The sequence below is a fragment of the Ranitomeya variabilis genome, chromosome 6 (genome assembly GCF_051348905.1).
Source record: "Ranitomeya variabilis isolate aRanVar5 chromosome 6, aRanVar5.hap1, whole genome shotgun sequence".
NCBI classification, from domain to species: Eukaryota; Metazoa; Chordata; class Amphibia; order Anura; family Dendrobatidae; genus Ranitomeya; species Ranitomeya variabilis.
The window spans coordinates 565,968,772-565,989,035 of NC_135237.1; the positions used below are offsets into that span (position 1 = coordinate 565,968,772).

General features: G+C 44.0%; 1 protein-coding gene across 1 annotated transcript in view; it reads right to left on the minus strand.

Moving 5' to 3' along the window:
* Positions 1-19,870, minus strand: part of OPLAH (5-oxoprolinase, ATP-hydrolysing) — a 52,358-nt gene extending 32,488 nt beyond the window's left edge. Inside the window, exons 1-16 of the mRNA XM_077271347.1 lie at positions 19,814-19,870; positions 19,592-19,648; positions 13,754-13,944; positions 13,464-13,655; positions 13,172-13,286; positions 12,926-13,049; positions 12,647-12,842; positions 12,412-12,577; positions 10,715-10,853; positions 10,509-10,576; positions 10,076-10,341; positions 7,011-7,123; positions 6,756-6,926; positions 5,477-5,614; positions 4,731-4,869; positions 2,241-2,353 (exon numbers count right to left, since the gene is read on the minus strand). Coding sequence (XP_077127462.1) covers positions 2,241-2,353; positions 4,731-4,869; positions 5,477-5,614; positions 6,756-6,926; positions 7,011-7,123; positions 10,076-10,341; positions 10,509-10,576; positions 10,715-10,853; positions 12,412-12,577; positions 12,647-12,842; positions 12,926-13,049; positions 13,172-13,286; positions 13,464-13,655; positions 13,754-13,921 — 2,108 coding nt within the window. The 5' untranslated portion in view covers positions 13,922-13,944; positions 19,592-19,648; positions 19,814-19,870. The remainder of the gene's footprint in view (positions 1-2,240; positions 2,354-4,730; positions 4,870-5,476; positions 5,615-6,755; positions 6,927-7,010; positions 7,124-10,075; positions 10,342-10,508; positions 10,577-10,714; positions 10,854-12,411; positions 12,578-12,646; positions 12,843-12,925; positions 13,050-13,171; positions 13,287-13,463; positions 13,656-13,753; positions 13,945-19,591; positions 19,649-19,813) is intronic.
* Positions 19,871-20,264: the final 394 nt, after the last annotated feature.

Consider the following 20,264-nt stretch of genomic DNA (forward strand, 5'->3'; position numbering starts at 1 on the left):
TTTAGCCAACTGGGTGTGGTAGTTAAGACTTACATCCTTTAGAGAAATGTTCCCCCAACTCCAGTCCTCAATGCCCACCAACAGGTCATGTTTTCAGGATTTCCTGTTATGAACTGGTGGTTTAGGAGCAACATGGGATGAGCTCTGGAGGAGGTGGTACCTGTACTGACCACAGTTCCTGAGCTTAACACAACACTAGAAGTAGCCGTGGGATATTCCTGTCACTCCCTAGACACCTCGTCACAGCCGGAGGACTAACTACCCCTAAAGATAGAAACAGGAAAGCTATCTTGCCTCAGAGAAAATTCCCAAAGGATAGACAGCCCCCCACAAATATTGACTGTGAGTGGAGAGGGAAATGAAATACGCAGAATGAAACCAGGATGAAGCAAAGGAGGCCACTCTAGCTAGATAGATAGAATAGGACAGAATACTGTGCAGTCAGTATTAAAAAACTAGAAAAATCCACCACAGAGTTTACAAAAATCTCCACACCTGACTAAAGGTGTGGAGGGTAAATCTGCTTCCCAGAGCTTCCAGCTAAACTGAATAAATCCATATTGACAAGCTGGACTAGAAAAAAACATAGAAAGTGCTGAATGATTAAGTCCACAAAATGTGGACTGCAAAATAATCAAAGCAAGGACTTATCTTTGCTGACTGGTCAGAACATCAGGGAAATCCAAGCAGAGATGTGAATCCAACCAGGAACCATTGACAACTGGCACTGGCTGAAGGATAGAGCCAGGCTTAAATAGCCGAGCCAGAATAGACGATCAGTGGAAGCAGCTGCTGACTGCTAAATCCAAGGAGCAGCCGTTCCACTTAAAACCACCGGAGGGAGCCCAAGAGCAGAACTCACAAAAGTGCCACTTACAACCACCGGATGGAGCCCAAGAGCGGAATTCACAACAATTTCCTTTGTATCGCACAGGGGATTGAATGCTTGCCTTTCCAGGTGATGCAATTATCACCTGGACAATACTAAGGAAATCCTGAAAACATGACCTGTTGGTGGCTCTTGAGAACCAGAGCCTCCATGTCCTGTAAACTTAGAGGAATTATTTTGCTAGAAACTCATTACACTTGCCAACATATGGTAGACACCTACTTGTCTTGACTATGGTCTGATTTTTTTTATCCTTTCTGAGATGTTTTTCTTATGCCTACATGCGGTTGGACCAGTAAAAAGAAAAAGACCCGCCCTCACTTCCTGTAAAGAGACAAAGACCCACCCTCACTTCCTGTAAAGAGACAAAGACCCGTCTTCACTTCCTGTAATTTGGTTCAGCACTTCTCGTGCTTGATACAGATTACACTTTCCCAAAGACCTGCCCCCACTTCCTATAAAGAGACAAAGACCATCACCCACTTCTTGTAAAGAGACAAAGACCCTCCCCCACTTCCTGTAAAGAGGCAAAGACCCTCCCCCAATTCCTGTAAAGAGGCAAAGACCTGCCCCCACTTCCTGTAATTTGGTTCAGCACTTCTGTTGCTAGATACAGATTACCCTTGCCAAAGACCTGCCCCCACTTCCTGTAAAGAGACAAAGACCCGACCCCACTTCCTGTAAAGAGGCAAATACCCTCCCCCACTTCCTGTAAAGAGAAAGACCCGCCCTCACTTCCTGTAATTTGGTTCAGTACTTCTATGGCTAGAGACGGATTACACTTGCCAGCAGGCAGTGAGCAGCAAATTACAGAGGGTACATTGAGTATTCAGCACTTTTGAATGCTTTTTGGTGGGGGTAAGGCAACATTGTTTCCAAATAAAATGATTTGCTGCTTGTCAAATTGTCTGACAGTACAGAAACTATGTCTAGGCCCTTGAATACATTTGAATATAGTTCAACCCACCGATTCTGGCCAGAATAGCATCTAATGTGGACGGGAGCCTCCTGACATAATGTCTGAGGAAGTAAGGCTTGGGCAACTTGAATTCAAGCCTTTGTTCTGCAGATAAATAAGCCTCTCGCAGATGAGCCTGGCATTGGCTAGCTCCCCTCTCCCCATAGGAAACATATGTATGCTCAGCATGGTGCTAATGTGTACGGGTGAGAGGGGTTGGGAATGATAGCTGTCGGGAAAATACCATCTAATGTGTAAGGGCACCATACGGCCCACAGCCCCTCCAGTACTGGAAGCTCATATTACAGTCATCCACAGACAAATATTATTGATCCGTAGATCGCCACAATAGATTCAATACTTCATAATCTCGGAATTATGTGATGTCCGCACCTGTTCTTATCAATAATAATGGCCGGCCCATCAATTGTGTGGTCACAGGATAGGTCCTCCAGAAGATACACACTGGTGTCCATGTATCCTTCTTCAAAATAGCATTTAGTGACCTGCGAGGAGTTTACAGATGAAAAGTAAAAATAAAGTGTTGTCAGATTAAGAACAGGGAATTTGATCACGCTAAAATAAGACACCATTGGTTTGTGGGATGTGTGTCCAGTGGGCGAGTGGAGTGGGTGAGTTGTGTGCGGCAGATGTCCAGTGTGGATGTGGTGGGTTGTCTTCAGTGTGCGTGGCATGTGAATATGAAGTGTGGCCAGCCGGCAAGTGGCGTGAGTGAAATGTGATCAGAAGAGAGTTTATTCAATAGGTAGGTGGAGTGTGTCCAGCTGTTGATTGGCATGAGAGTGTAAAAAGTGTCACGCGGGTGGGTTGTGTGTGTGTAGGGTCCTGTGTGCACAATTATTCAGTGGTTGAGTGGGACATAAGTCCAGTGATTGCAATACACAGAATTTGCCTGGCATTGGTTATACTGAATGTGTGTGACATGTACACTGTGTCCCAAATGATTCTGCACAAAGAGTTTAGGAGTGATAGGGTTAGAATTTTTTGGTTTGTCATTTAAACTCATTGATGGTGATGTGTGTCAGGGTTCTTTATATCACTGAAAGCAATTGCAGATACCTGTGCACATTAGTTTGGCAGGTTTGTCCAAATAAAGGCAAGACTACTTAAGAAGGCTGTTCCACATTATTAAGCAGCCTACATTTATTGCCAAAATGGGAAAGAAAAAGGATGTGTCGGCTGCTGAGAAGCAACAAATTGTGGAGTATTTAGGTCAAGGCATGACTACAATCACCATTGCCAAGACACTTCATCGTGATCATCGCACAATCAAGAAGTATGTAGCTGATTCCCAGCACACACGTGTGCGTGCTGATAAGGAAAAATTGAGGACTCTTTCCAACAGGCAACTGCGTAAGGTTAAAAGAGCAGCTGCAAAAATGCCTTGTCATAGCAGAAGACAAGTTTTTGAAGCTGCTGGTGCCTCCAACGTCCCCAGAACAACAAGATGCAGGGTCCTTCAGAGGTTTGCAGCTGTGCGTAAGCCATCCTGTCGACTACCTCTATCCACTGCACACAAGCAGAAACGGCTCCAGTGGGCCAGAACGATACATGAAGACTGACTTCCAAACTGTTTTGTTCACCGATGAGTGCCGTGCAACGCTCGATGGTCCAGATGGATGGAGTGGAGGATGGCTGGTTGATGGACACCCCATGAAAACACGGCTAAGGCGTCAGCAAGGAGGAGGTGGAGTAATGTTTTGAGCTGGAATCATGGGGAGAGAGATTGTCGGCCCCTTTATGATCCCTGAAGAGGTAAAGATGAACTCCATAACCTATGTGGAGTTTCTAAAACAACACTTCCTGCCATGGTTCAAGAGGAAGAACCGTGCTTTCTGCAGCAAGATCGTTTTCATGCATGATAATGCACCGTCTCATGCTGCAAAAAACACATCTGCATCTCTGGCTGCTATGGGCATAAAAGAGGACAAACTTATGGTGTGGCCACCATCTTCCCCTGACCTCAACCCCATTGAGAACCTCTGGAGCATCATCAAAAGGAGTGTCTATGATGGCGGGAGGCAGCTCACATCTAAGCAACAGCTCTGGGAGGGGATTCTGTCCACATACAAAACAATTGGAGCAGAATCCGTCCAAAAACTGACAAATTCAATGGACGAGAGAGTTCAGAAGCTTCTTTCGAACAAGGGGTCCTATGTGCAAATGTAACATCACCTAGAATAAAGTTATCACTTGAAAACTGTTTGATTTCATTTTGTGATAAGCTGATAAGGCTTATAACTTCACAATTGACCATTTATTTGTTCAAAATAAAAAAGGTTGAAAACTCTGCTGTGCATAATAATGTGGAACATGCATTTTGAGTGTTTATTTATTTTTTTTTTTAAAGATACTGTTTTCATAGGCAGTTTGTTCCAAAACATTGCAATTATACTAGAATAGTAGATGACTGGAAAATAACAATGACTGCAATTCAGATAGGTAATTTAGAGAAAATAGGAGGAAATATTATTTGCATAATAATTTGGAACACAGTGTATGTAGCAGATAGGTGACATGTGTGTGTGAATGTATCTAGCAGATAGTAGACGTGAGTGTGACATGTATCTAGCGGATAGGAGGGGAGACGGCGTGGATAGAGGGTGTAGACACTGAGGTGATGTGGAGTAGACATTGAGGTAAGAGGACACATGAATGGAAGATTGGTCGCATGTACGTTGACAAGAGTGGAAGCACGCCTTGACCGGAGAGAAGTGAGGGAGTATATACTAAGTGGAAGGGGGCACATACATTGAGCGGGCGGTGGAATATCTTACGTGGAGGGGCACATACATTCAGTGGGGGAGCATACATAATCGCGTGTTTCTACCACTTGGTGCTGCCGCCGCAGGAGTCACTCACAGTCTCTACACGAGCCGGCCGTCCACTGGGCACAATACGAGTCTCGCAGCGGACGCCGGTGCTCCCCGTTCCTCGCACACGGATGTCGTCCACCACAATATTCCGGGACGGGATGGTGAATCCAAACTCCTTCATGTACCTGTCGAGGGTCTCATTTATATTGACAAATCATAAATATGACTGGGGGGGGGATATTTATTATCTTAAGAACTATTGTACTCCCATCTTTTGACCGAGTCGCCTTTTTCATCCTTACATTTACTAGAAGAGAAGGCAATATCTTTTTTTTTTCTCCAATGCACCTAAAAATAGCACAAAGATGTCCCACCGGTTTCCGTATACTGCTCCTATGTAGTTCACCTTATCTGAACCTATATTTACTTCTCACCCTCTTCTTCATGACTTATATACATTGGGCGAGAAGACATAAATGGCGGGAATATCACCCGAGGAAAGGTTTCGATTGCACGGGGTAGGTGTGAAGATTGGAGATGCATAACTCTGCATAAGAGCTGCCGACACGTACTGTTGGAGAGTTGACTTTGTTCATTTGTTGCAATGCATGTGAATTAAGGTGTCGCGTGGGTCCATGCAAGGTCATAAACGCAGCTCTGGGTGTGACTGGAGGACATTACTGGGGATAAGTAGGAGAGAAGGGAAGAACTTTCACGGTGAAGTTTGGCATACGGGGACACAACAGAGAGGTCGTGCCGATATGTAGAATCCATTGAGTTTCCGGATCGTACCTGGCAGTGAAGGCCACCTTGAAATCCCCGGCACGGCAGGAGTTGGGGGCACCAGGGTAACCTCTTGCGGAGCACATTAGTGCACAGTCAGTCCGCTCGTACCGCAGATGGAGGAAGGGCTCCGTGTCAATTTGTGACCTGCATGAGATGATATAAATACTGTATGAGCAGCGATTTATGGGTCCTGATACAAGAACCCCAAAGTATGAAAAGCCTAAAATGCTGAAGTGCCAAAATCAGATCACAAGAGAAGCAGACGTAGACAAGAGATTAAAGGTTAATCTAAAAAAATCAAGTTCTCCTTACCACTATGAATGGTGGATAAATTGCTGATCGTTGGGGGTCCGACAGCTTGGACGCCCCCGGTGATCCTGAGATGGGAATTCTCTAACCCTGAGAACATATCAGGAATGGAGCAGAGGAGCACACACTCGGCCTCCGCTCCATTCATTGTCTATGGCACTGCCAGAAATAGAGGAACACTGTACTCAGCAGTCCCATAGACAATGGATGGAGCGGAGGACGATCATGCGCACCTCCGATCGCTTGGGATTCTAGAGCACTGATCTCAGGATCACTGGGGACTCCAGGGGTCCATCCCAGTTATTCCCTAGCCTATGGCTTGAGGGTAAGTTTTGATTCTACAACGGTTCTGGAGAAAAAGGCACCAACCTCTCCAAGAGCTTAGACAACAAGGGTGGCCTAGATCACAGGGGACCGTGGCATTACATTTTCACCTACTCTAGACCACCAGGGATGAAGAAATTAACGTACCTGCTGTTCTAGCCCATCAGGGGTGCCAACACTGACCTCTTTACTAACGGAGACCAGAGGGACAGTGACATTATCATCTCTTTTGCTCACGACCACCAGGGATGCACATAATTACGTCTCCATTAACCTAGACCACCAGGTATGGTGACATTACCTCCTCTGATGCCCTAAACCATCGGGAAAACTGGCACTAACAACTAAAGTGAAGTAGACCATGAGGATTGGGCATTAGCCACTACATTGCCTGGCAAAAAAAAACAGGACTTAGGGGACATGGAATGTAACGGGGAGAAAAGTGTAAAATATCCCAGCACCAAGGAGAGGTCAGAAGGTAAAAGCCCCTGTAACATGCCAACTACACTAGAAATGCAGCAAGGGCTGAAATACTTTATTTTTGGGGGTGCGGGGGTAAACTTGGGTGCATTGTAAAAACTAAGACTCCTGGTAAATGTTACAAATAATACTTCTGTACCAGGAACTAATATCTACGGCGCCAATCAATTACCGGTGAAATCCTTGTTGCCGGAGAGATTCTATGCACTGCGACTCCAAGGCTGCGATTCTCTCCTCCAACAGCGGAAAGGAGTCTTTACTGTACAGCACAGAACTCGGCTCCTGAGCCTCGTGTACCACGTCCGCCAGCGCCATGCCGAACGCCGACAGAACGCCCCCGTATCTGGAAACAACCGACACAAACTCCGGGGTCAATACACCGACTCATGGCTTCTAGAGCAAGAAAGGAACAATACGAGCCGCTCACTTGTGGATAAACACGGTCTTCATGCCGAGAGAACGAGCGATAGCACAAGCGTGCTGCCCCCCGGCCCCTCCAAAGCACGCCAGCACGTGACGAGACGTGTCGTGACCCTTGGCCTGTACACACAGAGGATTCCAAAAGTAAAACTTGCTCAATATTATTCACCGATATCACAGTAATTATTTTTCACAATTTCTGGATACAATTTTTGTAATCTTTCTGCTAATATCACATGAGGGCTCGCTGTTTTTTTGAGGGATGATCAGTGGCCTTAAATGCAACCATTTAATATGTTATATAAAATAATACAATGGTTAAAAAAAAAAAGTTATGCATTGGAAAGCTGAAGAATAAACATAATTCCACCATTGTTCCTCAGGATTGCATTTTTACGACATTCACTGTGCAGTAACTTTTATTCTGCAGGTCTGTGCGATCACAACAACAATACATTTACATACACCTTCATATATTACTCTTACAGGATTAGATCTATTTTTTTATTTATTTTTTTTTTTCAGGGTTAGTATATTTTATTATTTTTTTCGGGTTAGTGTATTTTATTTTTATTTTTTGGAGGGTTAGGGTATGTGCACACGCTGCGAATTTTGCTGTGGAATCGCGTTTCCGCAGCTGCGGGTCCACAGCGGTTTCCCATGAGTTTACAGTACAATGTAAACCTATGGGAAACTAAATCCGCAGTGCACATGCTGGGGAAAAAAAAGCGCGGAAACGCTGCGGTTTACATTCCGCAGCCTGTCAATTCTTTGTGCGGATTCCGCTGCAGGTTTACACCTGCTCCAATAGAAATCTGCAGGTGAAAACACGCAGAGGAAACCGCGGTAAATCCTCAGTAAAATCCGGTTTTGCACTGCAGATTTATGAAATCTGCTGTGGAAAATTCCGCAATGGAATCCGCAGCGTGTGCACAAGCCCTCAGTATATTTTATTTTTTTTCGAGGTTAGTGTATTTTATTTTTATTTTATTTGGGGTGAGTATATTATATTTTCATTTTTTTTCAGGGTTAGTATATTTTATTTTCATTTTTTTCAGGGTTAGTATATTTTATTTTTATTTTTTCTCAGGGTTAGTATATTTTTTTTATTTTTTTCAGGGTTAGTATTTTTTTTCTGGTTAGTATATTTTATTTTTATTTTTTTTCAGGGTTAGTATATTTTATAATTTTTTTCAGGTTTCATATATTTTATTATTTTTTTCGGGTCAGTGTATTTTATTTTTATTTTCTGGAGGGTTAGTATATTTTATTTTTTTCGGGGTTAGTGTATTTTATTTTTATTTTTTCAGGGTTAGTATATTTTTATTTTTATTTTTTTTCAGGGTTACTATATTTATTTTTATTTTTTTTTCAGGATTAGTATATTTTATTTTTATTTTTTTCAGGGTTAGTATATTTTTATTTTTATTTTTTTTCAGGGTTACTATATTTATTTTTATTCAAGGTTAGTATATTTTTTTCGGAGTTAGTGTATTTTTATCGTTTTTCAGGGTTAGTATATTTTATTTTTTTCAGGGTTAGTGTATTTTATTTTTATTTTTTTTCGGGGCTAGTATATTTTAGTTTTTTTCAGGGTTAGTATATTTTAGTTTTTTTCAGGGTTAGTATATTTTATTTTTATTTTTTTCAGGGTTAGTATATTTTATTTTTTTTCAGGGTTAGTGTATTTTATTTTTATTTTTTTTCGGGGTTAGTATATTTTAGTTTTTTTCAGGGTTAGTATATTTTAGTTTTTTTCAGGGTTAGTATATTTTATTTTTATTTTTTTCAGGGTTAGTATATTTTATTTTTTTTCAGGGTTAGTGTATTTTAGTCTTATTTTTTTCTGGGTTAGTATATTTTAGTTTTATTTTTTTTTCAGAGTTAGTATATTTTATTTTTATTTTTTTCAGGGTTAGTATATTTTATTTTTATTTTTTTCAGGGTTAGTATTTTTTTTTTTTTTCAGGGTTAGTGTATTTTAGTCTTATTTTTTTCGGGGTTAGTATATTTTAGTTTTATTTTTTTTTCAGAGTTAGTATATTTTATTTTTATTTTTTTCAGGGTTAGTATATTTTATTTTTATTTTTTTCAGGGTTAGTATTTTTTTTTTTTTTTCAGGGTTAGTGTATTTTAGTCTTATTTTTTTCGGGGTTAGTATATTTTAGTTTTATTTTTTTTTCAGAGTTAGTATATTTTATTTTCTTAGCCTTGTTTTCTGTGGCAGGAGGTTCATTGTTACATTTGGACTTTTTGATTTTTATATGTTTTTTAGAATTGACCATAAAAGACAATTCTAGTGTTTGTTTTTTTATGTTTTTTTCCCAGATTTTATTTACATGGCGACACCAAATGAGTTTCTGTCATTTTTCACAGAATAGTAATGGAGTAGATTGGAACCTCTACGCCCTGTTCACATCACGTTTTTAGCACATCAGTTGCTCTGTTGGGGCTTCAGTCTGATGCCTTGAAAAATTGGCTGTGGATACAAATGGTGACGCGGCCAATGACTATAATGAAGCAGACAGAGTCACTCTGCGCTCCCTCTGACCTCTTTTTCTGCAGTGTCCACGTTTTTGAGGACATCAATTTGTGGATGACTGCACTTTTGTTCTCACTTCACAGACAGAGCACAAAATGACTTCGTCTGCGGTTTCGCCTGATTCCGCTTTTTCAGGGACTAAATTTAGACAGAATCCCAGACAGAGCCACTAATAGGAGTGTAAAGCATGATGTGAACGTAGCCTTATGCTTTTATGTCTACAGTAAATTATTTTATTTTTTTATTATTATTTTTGTAGCTACTTTTCACATTTTTCAGACTCCCTTTATGGAGTTGAACATGTAATCGCTTGTACAACACACTGCAAGGCCTGAGAATCGCAGTGTGCTGTAAATCTAACAATACCCTATGAATCCCCTGTGAAGAGGGGGGATGGGCAATATTTTGACAGGGGTACCACAATATCTTGGTCTAACCATGGATGCAACTGATGCAGCATCTGAGGGGTGACTGAGATTAGAGGTGCACTCTCATGAATACGGATATTACAGTTGCCCATCAGTCCACACCTGAGTGAGTGATCGGATTGGGCGACACATGGCTTCGTTAGCCACTCGGATGAAACCCATGGCCACTTCCTCAACGCTAAGTGAAGCTCCGCCCCCTGGTCGGCCATGTTGGAATTGGTTGATTTCCAAAGTGAGTTCCTTAAACATTCGTGTCGTGTCTTCCTTTGAGAGAGGCTGATCCTCAGATGGACCGAAGATCCGGGGAAAGTAATCAGGCAGCAGACGGCCTAGACAGAGGTTGGCGTCGGTTACCGTCAGGGGTCCCCCTAGAGAAGGACGGGTGTGTTTACTAATGGTTTAGGAAAGGGTCACATAAATGTCTTGAGAGTACCAAGTAATCGGGACATTCGGCCTTTGAATAGATACTAGGAATGATTCCAGTCACTGACTTCCTTCCATATATGACTGGAATCCCCATCCTAAAGCCCTTTACCCTTCCTGTAGCACGCGGGTCCAGGGTGGGCTCCTGCAGACTCCGGCCCCACAACAAACAATCCCGATCTGAAAAACAGATCAGAGTCCATGATTATTATTATAACATTTGGTCAGATGAACAGCCGTGTGAACAAAGCTCTTCAGGTAAGGACGAGAGTCGCTGCGGTCTTCTAATGACTGGTACGAATGTCTCTATACACCCACCTAAAGAAAAGCATGGAGCCCCCGCCAGCAGCCACCGTGTTCACATCCAGCTGCGGGGCCTGGATGCTGATCCCCGCGGTGGTGGCCTCAAACACATGTTCATACTCTCCCGCATAGCGGCTGACGTCTGTGGAGGTCCCTGGTGGAGAGAGAGGAGCAATGGTGAGAAGTATCCGTATCTCTGAACTGCTCTACAGCAGCAGGTACTACAACCCTCAGCATTGCAACTACAAGAAGGAAAGTGGTGGAGATCACAGGATGGAGAAGTCACTGATCTGGAAATTATGAAAAGTGGAAACTAAGCTTTCAAAATCTCTCGCTATATTTAGTATGGAGCATAAGCATCACATGCAGAAATCTCCGCACTTATAGCCTTAGCTGCTTTCACCGAGGTTATTAATGGTCGTCTGAGGAAGGTTCTGCTGCTGAGTGTACAAATCATCAAGATCCTCTGCTGGCACCTCCTGTGTACACATATTACTGATCCCGACTGATATCCTCTATTATACTCCAGAGCTGCACTCACTATTCTGCTAGTGCAGTCACTGTGTACATACATTACTGATCCTGAGTTACATCCTGTATTATACTCCAGAGCTGCACTCACTATTCTGCTGGTGCAGTCACTGTGTACATACATTACATTACTGATCCTGAGTTACATCCTGTATTATACCCCAGAGCTGCACTCACTATTCTGCTGGTGCAGTCACTGTGTACATACATTACATTACTGATCCTGAGTTATATCCTGTATTATACCCCAGAGCTGCACTCACTATTCTGCTGGTGCAGTCACTGTGTACATACATTACATTACTGATCCTGAGTTACATCCTGTATTATACTCCAGAGCTGCACTCACTATTCTGCTGGTGCAGTCACTGTGTACATACATTACATTACTGATCCTGAGTTACATCCTGTATTATACCCCAGAGCTGCACTCACTATTCTGCTGGTGCAGTCACTGTGTACATACATTACATCACTGATCCTGAGTTACATCCTGTATTATACCCCAGAGCTGCACTCACTATTCTGCTGGTGCAGTCACTGTGTACATACATTACATTACTGATCCTGAGTTACATCCTGTATTATACCCCAGAGCTGCACTCACTATTCTGCTGGTGCAGTCACTGTGTACATACATTACATTACTGATCCTGAGTTATATCCTGTATTATACTCCAGAGCTGCACTCACTATTCTGCTGGTGCAGTCACTGTGTACATATATTACATTACTGATCCTGAGTTACATCCTGTATTATACTCCAGAGATGCACTCACTATTCTGCTGGTGCAGTCACTGTGTACATACATTACATTACTGATCCTGTGCTGATCCTGAGTTGCATCCTGTATTATACCCCAGAGCTGCACTCACTATTCTGCTGGTGCAGTCACTGTGTACATACATTACTGATCCTGTACTGATCCTGAGTTGCATCCTGTATTATACCCCAGAGCTGCACTCATTATTCTGCTGGTGCAGTCATTGTGTACATACATTACATTACTGATCCTGAGTTACCTCCTGAATTGTACTCCAGAGCTGCACTCACTATTCTGCTGGTTATTATTGGAACAACTCAGCAAGGTTGTATACAGATAGTCGTTAACATTGACAGATTATGTGGAAAGTTGATAATCGTGTTCGGAGGTGAATTCCCCAATGATCTTCTATCTCACCTCCCATATCAAAGCCAATAACCGGCTGAGGATTTTCGGGCTGGTAGGTGGTGATTGCGTAACCTACTACGCCCCCTGCTGGTCCAGAAAGGATGGCACGTGACCCATTGAAGCTGTGCATCGGAGTCAGTCCTCCATCTGAGCGCATAAAGAGAACTTGGAGATCCTAAAAAAGTGACAGGTCACGTGAATTCAGCATCATTGCCAAAGGGGCTGCAATTAAAAAAAGTCTCACCCTGAGATGGTCCTGAAAGCCGCTGCGAAACCCATCCAGATATCTCTGTATACATGGGGTCAGATAGGCATCAGCACAAGCGGTGAAGCCCCTGGGCACCATTCGAATCATTGGCATTACCTCCGAGGAAAGAGACACATGGGTGAAACCCAAGGAACGTGCCAGCTCCCCAATCTGATGCTCATGAGACGACCATCTGTGGGCGACAAAGTAACATCTAAATAATGAAAAATAGGAATTGCTAAGGAAAGTATCCCACAAAGTGACTCCTCCACTCACGCATATGAATGCATCAGGACTACCGCGAGACTGCGGATCCCCCTGGACAAGACACCTTGCAGCAGGATCCTCAGCTTCTCCATGTTAATTGGCTCCCAGACTTCTAGGGTGTCACCTGTGGACCCTGAATACAGGAAGACACCCACATCTATCACATTCGGTTTAATGGCTGATAAAGCGACCACCAAATACCAGACAGGTGTCATGTGAGATATCTGCCAGGCGTCCGACAGCATCTGATCTCACCTATGAAGGTCTTCAGAGAAGGGTGCTTAGGAAGCCGACAGCCTCCTTGATGCAAAACGACTCTTTCCTCCACCTCAATCACTTCTTCATACAGAACCTCAGGCATACGAATCTCCTTAGAAGCAAAACATGGACAGGAACAAATTTACCATGTGCCAACTATAATACAAGTGTCACATAATACGTGACAGAAGGACTTTAATTGGTACCAGAGGAGCCAAGATTCAATTGTTACCTCTGCAACCCCTATGGCTACAACCCTGAATATGGTCCATATGACATGGAGGCTCACCAGGTCAAAAATTTTAGGTCGGGCCTGGTTTCCAATATGCAGCAAATCTCTGAAACCCTTTGTAATCAGCAGAGCGATCCTCTCTCCTTTTCGTTCCAGAAGAGCGTTGGTCGCCACTGTTGTCCCCATCCGTATCCATTCTATCTGCTGTGTGTCCAGAGGTTGGTCCCGGGGGTACAAACACCCAGTCTCCTGGAGATTAAAAAAAACACAAAATAAAAACAGAACTTAAATTATACAATATAGAGCAATGCTCCATCTCAGTGAAATCAGTTGTTTTGACCTCTTACATTTTCTAGGATCCGCCGGATTCCCTCAGTGGGAGCGTCCTTGTAGTTTGCTGGATCCTCAGACAATAATTTCATGACACGAACTTTTCCTCCAGGGCATCGCGCGAAGACATCGGTGAAGGTGCCACCACGGTCTATGGCAAACTGGAACTTTTGAAGTTCGGCCATTATAGCTTCGCCACCTCACAGCTCTAGATAAAAAGCAAGAATAGTTTTCTTGGTATTGTTTAGAAATGTTGCTTCAAGCCTAGATATTGCAAGCCTGATTCATGTTGTCAATATCCTGGTTCCACTTGAAGCCTGAAGAAGAACACTGTCCGAAACATTGCCTTGTCATGAAACTCTGATGATGCCAATAAAATTTCCAGTTCGGAAAGTGGACTACTGCCAATGCGGTTCCTTTTCTATGGGCTTTCCTACAACTTACTTGTTAGGACTCTTCCTTCTGTTCTTTTGACTCCATGATGGAATGTCCACCTAATATGTCCATGGCTATTGGTCACACATACTTAGAAGGTAGATAATATGTTGCGAATGCCAGGGAACTACTATGGCTGCTCTTCACAAGATATTGGGAGTTTTGCTATATACTGAAACGCACGTGTATTACAGAATCTAGGCTTCAAAAACTCTTTGAAAAATCTTCCTACTAATTTCTAAGGGAATCCACTTTGAGGTGCATATGAAAAGTTTTTCAAGTGTTTTCTTTTTTCCTGAATAGGTTTTCAAAAAACATCACGTGGAAAGAGAAGAAAGATGCACGTTAAGTGAATACATACAGAATCCGAACCAAAACGAAGCATGATTGGGTGAAGTGGGCGAAGTCACTGATTGATAGAACCGTCCACTGGACTCCGAACCTCAGGAAAAAAAAAATGGATTAATCCTTTTCCGCAAAAACTATATATCCTTCTGCTCTATAAAATGAGGTCTGCAGATGGGACATGTACACTGAGACAACAGAACGGAAAGGTCCATGAGTAGATTTGGGATGAGGGGAAGGTGATGTGACAAGGCAAAGTCTGAATCGGAGTTTCAAACAGCTGACAGCAGAATTCTTTGGCACATTCCTTGGAGATAATCATTAATCCAATTATTTCTGTCCTTGGCTTTGAAAAGAAATAGTTTTATGGTTCAATGAAGACAATGACTTTTAAAGTCCAAATAAGAAAAAAAAAAAAACAGAAGAAGAAGATCATCCCTGGAGATTACACAGAAACGTGTAATTACACTGCTCAAAAATATAAAGGGAACCTTTAAACACCACAATGTAACTCCAAGTCAATCACTTCTGTGAAATCAATCTGTCCAGTAATGAAGCAACACTGATTGTGAATCAATTTCTCCTGCTGTTGTGCAAATGGAACAGGTAACAGCTAGAAATGATCAGCAATTAGCAAGACAGCCCTATAAAGGAGCGGTTCTGCGGGAATGACCACAGACCATTTCTCTGTCCTCATCCTTTTTGGCTGGTGTTTCGGTCAGTTTGGCATTCTGTCATTGCTTTCATCCCTAGAGTTATTGTATAGTAGCATGAGGCAGTGTTCTACATCCCACAGAGGTTGCTCAGGTAGTACAGCTCATCCAGGATGCCACATCAATATGAGCAGGGTCGTACTGGCCCACCGGAGAACCGGAGGATTCTCTGGTGGGCCCAGGCACTGACACCTGCTGGCATATTGGCCAGCAGCTGCCTAGGGCCCCCACTGCTCCAGGGGCCCCCCAGCCAGTCGCGTGTCGCTAATAGCGGTACACCCAGCTGCTTTGGGGCCCGAGTCAAGGGGGGGCCCTCCTGGTGCCAGAGAGCAGCAGCTGGACAGGACCCTGTTCCCGCTGCTAAAGAGAAATGAATATTCACGCTTTCCCACACCCGCATGGGCGTGGAGAGGAGTGAATACCATTTCATTTTAATGGCGGGCAGCGTTACCCGCAGGCTGAGGCTAACACTGCCCGCCGATGCTGCTGAATGGGGGCCCCGGAGGCGGGCCCCTAAAGGGCAGCAATCCCTACAGATTGGGACCGGAGCAGAGCTGCAGGGATCCGACGCCATCCTCCTTCCTGCACGACTCAGCGCAGCTGGATGATGTCATCATTCAGCACGGCTGTTGCAGAGAGGAAGCTGCCGGGATGTGTTGCTGGGAATGTGCGGAGAGGTGAGTGGGTGCTGTGTGTGAATCTCTGCCTGCCTGCGTGCGGCTGTGTGTGTGCCTGTGTGTGCGTCTCTGCCTGCGTGTGTGTCTCTGCCTGCGTGTGTGTGCCGTGTGTCCCTGTCTGTGTGTGTGGGGAGAGGCAATGATGATGGTGGTGAAGGCAATGATGATGGTGGTGATGGGGAGGCAATGATGATGGTAGTGGGGGAGGCAATGATGATGATGGTGGTGGTGGGGAAGGCAGTGATGGTTGTGGTGTAAAGGGCAAAGATGGTAGTGGTGGAAAGGAAAATGGTGGTGGGAAAGGAGGCAATAATAGAGGTGGTGGGTGAGAAGGCAATGATGGAGGTGGTAATCAGTACACTGGTGAAGGGGAAGAACAATGATGATGGTGGAGGGGGCCTGCATTACACCCTATGAGGGGGCTACATTATAATTCTGTAGGGGCTGCATCATACTATATGAGGGGAGCTGCATTAAATTCTGTGTAGGGGCTGCATTATATTATATGTGTTGGCTGCATTATTCTCTCAGGGGGCTACATACTATGTGAGGGGAGCTGCATTATGCCCTATGAGGGGGTTACAGTATATTCTATGGGGGGCTGCCTTATGAGAGGGTGGCATTATACTCTGAGGGGGCTACATTATATTCTGTGGATGGACTGCATTATATTATATGTGGGGGGCTGCATTATTCTTTCAGGGGGCTACATCATACTATACGAGGGGAGCTGCATTATGCCTTATGAGGGGGCTACAGTATATTCTATGGGGGGCTGCCTTATGAGGGGGTTACATTATACTACGACGGGGCTATATTATATTCTGTGGAGGAGCTGCATAATATTATGTGTGGGGCAGCATTTTTCTCTCAGTCGGCTACATCATACTATATGGGCTGCATTATTCCCTATGAGGGGGCTACAGTATATTCTATGGGGGCTGCCTTATGAGGGGGTTGCATTATATTCTGTGGAGGGGCTGCATTATGCCATATGAGGGTGCTACATTATATTCTATGAGGGGCTGCATTATACCTTATGAGGGTGTTGCATATTTTGTGGGGTGCTGTATTATACCCTATGAGGGGGGCTGCATTATATTCCATGAAGGGGCTACCCAAACTCCTGCTACATAATTAGGACATGAACTACCTTATATTATACCCTGATATTAGCGCTTTTTACCGCACAAATGGTGGTCTTGAATTTATTTCTGTGTAGCTACATAGAGGGCCCCAAGAATGATTTTCTCTGGTGGGCCCAAGGTGCTCCAGTCCGATGCTGAATGTGAGCTATGGTAAGAAGAGTACCTGTGTGTTAGCACAGTGTCCAGAGCATGGAGCAGATATCAGGAGACAGGCCAGTACACCAAGAGGTGTGGAGGGGCCGTAGGACAACAGCCCAACATCAGGATTGCTACCTGCTTCCAGCAGGCCACTAACATCCATGTGTCTGCTCAAACTGTCATAAACAGACTCCATTAGGGCCCAACCTTCACAAGTGGGTGTTGCGCTTACAACCCAACACCATGCAGGGCGATTGGCAATTTTCAGGGAACACCAAGATTGGCAGATTCGACATTGGCACTTGTGCTCTTCATGGATGAGAGCAGGTTCACAGTGAGCACATATGACAGAGTCTGGATACGTAATCGAGAACGTTCTGCTCCTTGTAACATCCTCCAGCATGACTGGTTTGGTAGTGAGTCAGTAATGATGTGGAGATGCATTTCCTTGGAGGGCCGCACAACCCTTCGTGTGCTAGCCAGAGGTACCTTGAATGCTCCTCAGACCCATTGTGAGACCATAAGCAGATGCAGTGGGCCCTGGGTTCTTTCTGATAAATGACAAGGGTAGGTCTCATGTGGCTGAAGTGTGTCAGCAGTTCCTGCATAATGAAGGCATTGATGTTATGGGCTTGGCTGCCAGTTCCCCAGACTTGAATCCAATGGAGCACATCTGGGACATTATATCTCGAAGAGTTGACTGATGTTTTAATCCACATCTGGGAGGAGATCCCTCAGGAGAATGTCCGCCACCTCATCAGGAGAAGGAAGGTCATACAGGCATGTGGAGGCCACACACACTACTGAGCATCATGTCCTTGTCTTGAGGCATTTCTAGTGAAGTTGGGTCAGCCTGTAATTTGATTTTCCACTTGGATTTTAAGTATCATTTGAAATCCAGACCTCCATGGGATATTAATTTTGATTTACATTGATCATTTGTATGGAAATCCTGAAGACATGACCTGTTGGTGGCTGTTGAGGACCAGAGTTGGCAAACACTGCCATATACCATGAATAGGGGATAACTTTGAAACTTGTGAACATCCCTTAACACCATTTCTTGTTGTGCTCTGTATCTAAATACCCTGATAAGACCAGAGTGGACTGTTGCCCCCCTACCATCTTAGCACCCAGAACACAAGGCCCACCGCCCCATTCCCTGGACACCAGTCCCTTCACTTTCTATTACTCACATGATCAGTTTGCACTTACATCTAGAATCTTTTTTGGCAGCAGAAGTTTATGATTTCCACTTTAACAACTCGTTATCAACTCCAGTCCCACGAGGTGTCAAGTACTGTTTGTTTAGATAGATAATATAAAAAATAGACGACGATCACCCCCCCCACTGTGAAATATGCAGAGAGAGCACCAAGGATAAATGACTGCAGTCCTATGTAACACCACAGGTAACTGAGTACAGATAATGTAGTAGATGTCACCTGCAGTCCTATGTAACATCACAGATAACACAGTGATAACTCTCTGAGTACAGATAGTGTAGTAGATGTCACCTGCAGTCCTATGTAACACCACAGGTAACACAGTGATAACTCTCTGAGTACAGATAATGTAGTAGATGTCACCTGCAGTCCTATGTAACACCACAGGTAACACAGTGATAACTCTCTGAGTACAGATAATGTAGTAGATGTCACCTGCAGTCCTATGTAACATCACAGGTAACTGAGTACAGATAATGTAGTAGATGTCACCTGCAGTCCTATGTAACACTGCATAACACATCATTTTCTGTAATTCTTACTAAAAAAAAAAGCGATAAAAGCAGCGAATAGAAGAAACAAACCCGAAACACAAGCGCCCACATTAATTAGTGACGGGATCCACAGAGTTCTTTACAACAGTTCGTAGGCTATGTGCACATGTTGCAGATTTCCTGCAGAACTGCAGCGTTTTTTTCAGCGCAGAAACGTTACAGATATACTAGTGATTTACAGTACAATGTAAATTAATGGCAAAAAAAAAAAATGCTGTGGTAATGGTGCGGAAAAGTCTGCACTGAAAATGCATCAAATTCAAGAAAAGGAGCATGTCAATTATTTTGTGCAGTTCTGCAGCGTTTCTGCACCCATTACATAATAGAAATCCGCAGAGGTAAAAAAACGCATGAAATCCGCACAAAATCCACAAGAAAAACGCATCAAATCTGCACCTGTATTTTCTGCCAGGAGATACAGATTTTGTGCAGAGAATTCTGCACCCAAATCTGCAACGTGTGCACATAGCCTTACTGTAGCCTCAAAGTGTCCTCCTCCCATTCTGGCCGCGATCTGCTCGTTGTCAGGTTATGGGATGGAGAAGGTGACGATTCCTTAGATCCGCTGCCGCAGTGTGAATACGGACCTGTGTGACGGCGCCGCTCACTTCCCACCTACCTCCTTCTCCGCAGCCGGATGACGACTCTCCACGATCAGCTGGGGGAATCCCTGCTCCTGGGGGAGGAAGGACAGTGATTGGGGGGACCCAGCAGACACCCTGGGAATGGACGGCTCAGGCTACAATCCCAGGACTGTCAGCAGATCCGCTTGTACTGAACATGTGCCCTCTGTATCTATGGACGGACATGTCCTGTAGATTCCTTCCTGCAGATTCCTCACCTGCTGCTTCTCCTCCTGGTGTCATGTGTCTGTGAACACTCACTAACCTGCTGCGCTGAAGGGGTTAACTTTCCTGAATGCAGATTTATCCACACGCCTCCTAATCTTCCAATGAAAATCAGGAGTAATGAGCAGCCGCCTGTGATTGGCCAGGACAGTCATTCAGATAAAAGGTGCAGCCACATGGCCTGGTGCTGTGCAGTGTGGTGGTCATGTGACCTGAGAGCAGGGTATATAAGGGCGCCGGTGTGTGTGTGTATACAGCAGTGCAGGAGGAGAGTCTGCCTGTAGACATGCTAGAGTAGACTGTATGATTGCTCAGTGATAGATTTGTATGAAGGGAAAAAAGGTCATTTTAGTATATATGTAATTCTGCACATAATGACATCAGGGCTGCAAATATCCAGCTACATGCAACAATGCAGGAAATGAGGAAGAAAATGAGCTTATG